Raw genomic sequence first — 8,100 nt, forward strand, 5'->3', positions numbered from 1 at the left:
CTTAGAGACAATGTTTCTCATATTTAATTAAATAAGTGGCTTTTGGCAGAGAGCCCAGAAAGGTAAAAAGCCTCCCCTGCACTGAGATACAATTGTAACTAATAAGCTAAACAGGTCTCTTGGGGGAACTCAGACGCCCAGTTTAAAGGGCAACTTCAACTTTTTCAGCAAAACTGTAATAACACAAGTAAAACAGGAGCCCAAATCCCCCAGAAATGTGTTCAAACTTTAAATAACCTGCCAAATTGAGTCAAATGGGAGTGGTATTTATGGGGTATGATTGCATTTATTTTTGTCCCTCTTTCCCTTTTCATGATGTTGGGGGGGGTATATATTATTTACATTGTCAGGTGACTGGCAGCAGCCCAGCCAATCAACAGAAAGGAATATGGGGACCAGGGGTCAGTGACTCTTATGACAAAAATAAATAAAACAAGCAGACTAGAAAAATAATCAAAACAAAAAAAATAATTAAAATGAAGTGACAAGTGTTTAGACTGGGTCCAACTAATATGACAACATATTAACACTAGTGAAGTTCCCCTTTAATACGCATGAGCGTCCTGAACGCCTCAGCGACGCTACGTTCTAGTCACATGGTTGTGACGTCGCGATAGGTTCAGCCGAGTGCCATTCAGAATGTGGGAACCAATCATAGTTGATGGAGGCGTGTTCGTCAAGGCGCTGTACGGTGGCTCGGTTGGGACAGTCAATTTGATTGGAAAGCGCGGCTAGCTGTCAGAACCGGCGGAGCCTTTGCTTCAAGGTTGGGTTTCCCAGGCTCCCTGTGGGCTTTCCGGGCAGGGTGAGTATGAACAGGGGAGGGAGCCATGGGGCCAGAGTTCAATGGGGGCCCATTAACTTTTAGTGACTGTAAGGAGTATGTGTCTGTGTCTCTTGCATGTGTGCGGGCCCTGGGCAGCCAGTTGGGTGTATGGGGGAGTGGGGGCCCTGTTGGGCTTATGATTGTTAATGGGAGCAAACTTAAATAGGTTGCCTTAAGGACAACCCTGCCCCTAGGGGTTCTTTTACATTGTAGCATAGTAAGTTAGGTTGATAAAAGACACACGTCCATCACGTTCAACCATAATGCCTATATATAACCTGCCTAACTGCCAGTTGATCCAGAGGCAAAAACCCCATCTGAAGCCTCTCTAATTTGCCTCAGAGGGGAAAAAATTCCTTCCTGACTCCAAGATGGCAATCGGACCCGTCCCTGGGGCAACTTGTACTGAGAGCTATCTCCCCTACCCCTGTATTCCCTCACTTGTACTGAGAGCTATCCCCCCTACCCCTGTATTCCCTCACTTGTACTGAGAGCTATCTCCCCTACCCCTGTATTCCCTCACTTGTACTGAGAGCTATCCCCCCTACCCCTGTATTCCCTCACTTGTACTGAGAGCTATCTCCCCTACCCCTGTATTCCCTCACTTGTACTGAGAGCTATCCCCCCTACCCCTGTATTCCCTCACTTGTACTGAGAGCTATCTCCCCTACCCCTGTATTCCCTCACTTGTACTGAGAGCTATCTCCCCTACCCCTGTATTCCCTCACTTGTACTGAGAGCTATCCCCCCTACCCCTGTATTCCCTCACTTGTACTGAGAGCTATCTCCCCTACCCCTGTATTCCCTCACTTGTACTGAGAGCTATCTCCCCTACCCTGTATCCCTCACTTGTACTGAGAGCTATCTCCCCTACCCCTGTATCCCTCACTTGTACTGAGAGCTATCCCCCCTACCCTGTATTCCCTCACTTGTACTGAGAGCTATCTCCCCTACCCCTGTATTCCCTCACTTGTACTGAGAGCTATCTCCCCTACCCCTGTATTCCCTCACTTGTACTGAGAGCTATCCCCCCTACCCCTGTATTCCCTCACTTGTACTGAGAGCTATCCCCCCTACCCTGTATTCCCTCACTTGTACTGAGAGCTATCTCCCCTACCCCTGTATTCCCTCACTTGTACTGAGAGCTATCCCCCCTACCCCTGTATTCCCTCACTTGTACTGAGAGCTATCTCCCTACCCTGTATTCCCTCACTTGTACTGAGAGCTATCTCCCTACCCCTGTTATTCCCTCACTTGTACTGAGAGCTATCCCCCCTACCCCTGTATTCCCCTCACTTGTACTGAGAAGCTAATCCCCCTACCCCTGTATTCCCTCACTTGTACTGAGAGCCTATCTCCCCTACCCCTGTTATTCCCGTCACTGTACTGGAGGAGCTACCCCCTACCCCCTGGTATTCCCTCAGCTTGTACTGAGCTATCTCCCTACCCCTGTATTCCCTCACTTGTACTGAGAGTTATCTCCCCTACCCCTGTATTCCCTCACTTGTACTGAGAGCTATCCCCCTACCCCTGTATTCCCTCACTTGTACTGAGAGCTATCCCCCTACCCCTGTATTCCCTCACTTGTACTGAGAGCTATCCCCCTACCCCTGTATCCCTCACTTTACTGAGAGTATCTCCCCTCCCCTGTATTCCCTCACTGTACTGAGAGCTATCTCCCTACCCACTGTATTCCCTCACTTGTACTGAGAGCTATCTCCCCTACCCCTGTATTCCCTCACTTGTACTGAGAGCTATCTCCCCTACCGCTGTATTCCCTCACTTGTACTGAGAGCTACTCCCCTACCCCTGTATTCCCTCACTTGTACTGAGAGCTATCCCCCCTACCCCTGTATCCCTCACTTGTACTGAGAAGCTATCTCCCCTACCCCTGTATTCCCTCACTTGTACTGAGAGCTATCTCCCTACCCCTGTATTCCCTCACTTGTACTGAGAGCTATCCCCCCTACCCCTGTATTCCCTCACTTGTACTGAGAGCTATCTCCCCTACCCCTGTATTCCCTCACTTGTACTGAGAGCTATCTCCCCTACCCCTGTATTCCCTCACTTGTACTGAGAGCTATCTCCCCTACCCCTGTTTTTCCCTCACTTGTACTGAGAGCTATCCCCCCTACCCCTGTATTCCCTCACTTGTTACTGAGAGCTATCTCCCCTACCCCTGTATTCCCTCACTTGTACTGAGAGCTATCCCCCCTACCCCTGTATTCCCTCACTTGTACTGAGAGCTATCTCCCCTACCCCTGTATTCCCTCACTTGTACTGAGAGCTATCTCCCCTACCCTGTATTCCCTCACTTGTACTGAGAGCTATCTCCCTACCCTGTATTCCCTCACTTGTACTGAGAGCTATCCCCCCTACCCCTGTATTCCCTCACTTGTACTGAGAGCTATCTCCCCTACCCCTGTATTCCCTCACTTGTACTGAGAGCTATCTCCCATAACCCTGTATTCCTTCACTTGCTAAATACCCACCCAGCCCCTTCTTAAAGCTATATAATGTATCAGCCAGTACGACTGATTCGGGGGGGAATCCCACAACTTCACAGCTCTCACAGTAACAAATCCTTTCCGAATATTTAAACGGAACCTCCCTTCTTCTAAACGGAGTGGGTGCCCTCGTGCCCGTTGGAAGGCCCTACTGGTAAATAAAACATTAGAGAGGTTATTATATGATCCTCTTATATATTTATACATAGTTATCATGTCACCCCTTTAAGCGCCTCTTCTCCAGTATAAACAAACCCAACTGGGCCAGCCTTTCCCCATAACTGAGACTTCCCATACCCTTTACCAGCTTAGTTGCCCTTCTCTGGACCCTCTCTAACTCAATAATGTCCCGTTTGAGCACTGGAGACCAAAACTGAACAGCATATTCTAGATGGGGCCTTACCAGCGCTCTGTAAAGGGGAAGAATAACCCCCTCCTCCCGTGAATCTATACCCCATTTAATACAGCTCAAACCCCTGTTTGCCCTTGCAGCTGCTGCCTGGCATTGCTTGCTACAGCCAAGTTTATTATCTACAAGGACTCCAAGGTCCTTTTGCTGCTGTATTTGTATATACTAATGCCTATTGTATCTGCTTCTCTCTCTCTCAGGTCGCAAAGCTCCTCTTTATCAAGAGACGGCCATGTCTGTGAATCAGCTGAATACAAGGGTGGAGCAGACGAAACCGGGTCCGACAGGAACTGTCTGTTTTGGGCAGGTGAGTGGGAAATGGGGTTCTGCCTTCAGTGGCAGCCGCTTTAGGGGTTCCTTTGCATCAGAGGAGGGTTTGACGTTGTGCTGCTTTGCAGAACCCATTCACCGCGGAGGAATACCAAGCCGTACAGAATGCGCTACGCCAGAAGCTGGGCCCGGAATACATCAGCAGCCGGCAAGCCGGAGGAGGACAGAAGGTGTGTAAGATAATGGCAAGAATAGGGGACCGGGGAAGGGGTTATATGCTGGAACAGGTACAATGCAAGTGGGGCCCCTGCATGTTCATTTGGGGATGGAGCCCTCCGGCCCTGGAACATTGCTTCATGTAAAATAAACATGTAGGGGTAAGCCCAGCTTGCATTGTACCTGTTGTGCCGGCCACATTCTTGTTGTGCCGGCCACCGGGTCGTTGAAATAAGAGGTATGGGTGTGCCGGCGGAACTCCCTATGCTCAGTGGTACAGCCCTATGGGATACACATATACACAGTGGTACATTCATTCTGACTCTGTTATCCCACAACAACGGGTTCTTCTCCTGCCCCCCTTGGCAGGTGTGTTACATAGAAGGACACAGAGTGATTAGCCTGGCCAATGAGATGTTTGGATACAACGGCTGGTCCCATTCCATCACTCAGCAGAATGTGGGTGAGTTTAGATTTGACAGTTCACTGGGTCACAATGCTGGCCACTCCCATTTACCTGCTGAACCGTTAACCTTTTGACAGATTTTGTCGACCTGAGTAACGGGAAGTTCTACGTCGGGGTGTGCGCCTTTGTCAAGGTCCAGCTTAAGGTAAAGATACTTCTAGTTGCCCAGGTGGTACCACACCCATTTTATTCCCCTGGGTATATTAACCCTGTCTGCTGCTCACGTGGTATCTTCTTTCCTGCTCAGGATGGCTCCTACCATGAGGATGTCGGATATGGGGTCAGTGAAGGGCTGAAGTCCAAAGCTCTATCGTTAGAGAAAGCTCGGAAAGAGGCAGTCACAGATGGGTTAAAACGGGCGCTAAAGTAAGTGATCCCTGAGTGGGCAAGATGATCAGTGACTGGGGAGAGAGGGGGTTAATGTTGGACCTGTGTGTCTCAGTCTTAGGGAGAAGACACACTAGGCTACTAGTAGCAGCTACTTTTTCATGGCTACTAAACTCCAAAAAATCCCCTGCCATAGACAATACTGAGAATTGCCTCTGCTAAACACACGTAGAGACAGTTATCAGTAAATGATCAGCATTGTCTATTTTAGTAGCCATGAGAAGTAGCTGCTACTAGTAGCTCTGTGTGTCTTCACCCTTAGGGAGAAGACACACAGAGCTACTTAGCAGCTACTTGTCACGGCTATTAAACGAGAATATACCTTGCCATAGACAATAGTGAGAAATTACAAGACAATTATCAATAAATGATCAGGATTGTCTATTCTTGTAGCCGTGACAAGTAGCTGCTACTAGTAGCTCCGTGTGTTTGTACCCTTAGTCAAAAGAACTTTCACTGTATAAAACAAGCTCCCCTTGCTGCTGTTTTGCCTTAGGCTTAGAGATAAGGAGGAAGTCAATATAAGAAGCTATGATCCAGCTTAGGGTGAAGACACACTGGGCTACTAGTAGCAGCTACTTTTCATGGCTACTAAATGCCAGGAAATCCCCTGCCATAGACAATACTGAGAATTGCCTCTGCTAAACACACGTAGAGACAATTATCAGTAAATGATCAGCATTGTCTGTTTTAGTAGCCACGAGTAGCTGCTACTAGTAGCCCTGTGTGTCTTCACCTTAAGCTGGATCACAGCTTCTTATATTGACTTCCTCCTTATCTCTAAGCCTAAGGCAAAACAGCATCCAGGGGAGCTTGTTTATACAGAGCTCATAATGAAAGTTTTTGAATACACATGGGCCCATGATCCCCCCCCCAGTGTAGTAGAACCTTAGTAACAGTATGGCGGGCAAACACAAAGCTTCATTGGCCGGTCACTTCCTGTCGCTACAGGTGCTTTGGGAACGCCCTGGGAAACTGCATTTTGGATAAAGATTATCTTCGTGCTGTGAACAAACTTCCAAAGCAGGTGAGTGCGCCCGGAGTCACCAATCAGATGCAGTCTCAGCCGTGCAGTGGGAAATGATGCCTCCCCCCAATCCCATGAAAACACAGTAGGGATCCAGGAATCTCATTGGATGATCCTCTTGCGTTACTATGGGGGTCACTGACCCTGGAGACCCTGAGGGGGATTTTCTAGGGTTAAGTTTCAACCTCTAGTCTTTAATGAATTGTATCACCTGGCCATATGTTCCTTTAGGTGCTGTCAGAACTGGACTTAGCGCAGACCAAGCGGCAGGACTTTGATGCTACTTTAGAGAAAGCCCGATACAGCAGCTTCCAACAGGCCCAGAAACCAGCAGAGAGACCAGAACCAGCTGTACGGCGCTCGCCAAGGCCCAGTTACCCATTACCTTCTGAAACAAACTATGAGGGAAGCACCCGGATAAGTCCGGAGGCCAACCGTACAGGTAGTACCGGGTGAGTAACTTTGTTTTATATTCAGCCAGGGGCGTGGCTTTAAAGCAGTTCTTTCTAGCAGTTTCCATATAGTAGCGCAGTTCCAAATAGAATGATCCAACTATGAGCTTGAGTCAGGGGGGCCATAAAATATCTCTTGGGGAACCCTATATAGGCTTTCAGTTACACAGATTTCCTACAGAGGAAGCAGAACCTGCAATTGCTATGGTGCTAAAGTGTTTGTAAAACAATAGGGGGGCTATGGGAGTTAAAGGATTGTTGTAGTTTTAGCTGGTCTTACACCACATAGGGCATTCTATCTACCCCTCTGATAATAGATATAACTCATGTTGTGCCTGTAGTTCAGCACTGTCCTGTAACTCCGAGATGGACGCCACGTATCAGCGCAAAATGCGCCAGAAGCAACTGCAACAGCAGTTCCGGGAGCAGATGGAGAAAAAACAGCAGACCCGCGATCCTGAGAACCTTCCAGATACAAGCCGAGGGGGTAAGATGCAATACATCTCCCAGCATCCCTCAGTGGTGTGAGCTGTAGTTTAACAACACTGCACTGTGTCAGAATTAGCTCTGAGCCAATCATGTGTACAGTACATGATAGACAGATAGATAGATGAGAGATAGATAGATAGATAGATGAGAGATAGATAGATAGATGATAGATAGATGAGAGATAGATAGATGAGAGATAGATAGATAGATGAGAGATAGATAGATGAGAGATAGATAGATGAGAGATAGATAGATAGATGATAGATAGATAGATGAGAGATAGATGAGAGATAGATAGAGAGATAGATAGATGAGAGAGAGATAGATAGATGAGAGAGATAGATAGATGAGAGAGAGATAGATAGATAGAGAGATAGATAGAGAGATAGATAGAGAGATAGATGAGAGATAGATGAGAGATAGATAGAGAGATAGATAGATAGAGAGATAGATAGATGAGAGATAGATAGATGAGAGAGAGATAGATAGATGAGAGAGAGATAGATAGATGAGAGAGAGATAGATAGATGAGAGATAGATAGATAGATAGATGAGAGATAGATAGATAGATAGATGAGAGATAGAGAGATAGATAGATAGATAGATGAGAGATAGATGAGAGAGAGATAGATAGATGAGAGAGATAGATAGATGAGAGAGATAGATAGATGAGAGATAGATAGATGAGAGATAGATAGATGAGAGATAGATAGATGAGAGATAGATAGATAGAGAGATAGATAGATGAGAGAGAGATAGATAGATGAGAGAGAGATAGATAGATGAGAGAGAGATAGATAGATGAGAGATAGATAGATAGATGAGAGATAGATAGATAGATAGATAGATGAGAGATAGAGAGATAGATAGATAGATAGATGAGAGATAGATGAGAGAGAGAGATAGATAGATGAGAGAGATAGATAGATGAGAGAGATAGATAGATGAGAGAGATAGATAGATAGATGAGAGATAGATAGAGAGATAGATGAGAGATAGATGAGAGATAGATAGAGAGATAGATAGATGAGAGAGAGATAGATAGATGAGA

At 46.7% G+C, this 8,100-nt stretch overlaps 1 protein-coding gene across 2 annotated transcripts in view; it reads left to right on the forward strand.

Moving 5' to 3' along the window:
- Positions 1-633: 633 nt before the first annotated feature.
- The window catches only part of rad52 (RAD52 homolog, DNA repair protein), a 12,772-nt gene continuing 5,305 nt past the window's right edge, over positions 634-8,100 (forward strand). Inside the window, exons 1-9 of one of the 2 annotated variants that reach the window (XM_031897496.1) lie at positions 634-767; positions 3,943-4,049; positions 4,141-4,242; positions 4,598-4,691; positions 4,772-4,839; positions 4,942-5,060; positions 6,033-6,108; positions 6,340-6,560; positions 6,902-7,047. In XM_031897496.1, coding sequence (XP_031753356.1) covers positions 3,975-4,049; positions 4,141-4,242; positions 4,598-4,691; positions 4,772-4,839; positions 4,942-5,060; positions 6,033-6,108; positions 6,340-6,560; positions 6,902-7,047 — 901 coding nt within the window. In that variant the 5' untranslated portion in view covers positions 634-767; positions 3,943-3,974. 2 annotated transcript variants of the gene reach the window in all.

This window comes from Xenopus tropicalis, chromosome 3, assembly GCF_000004195.4.
Source record: "Xenopus tropicalis strain Nigerian chromosome 3, UCB_Xtro_10.0, whole genome shotgun sequence".
NCBI classification, from domain to species: Eukaryota; Metazoa; Chordata; class Amphibia; order Anura; family Pipidae; genus Xenopus; species Xenopus tropicalis.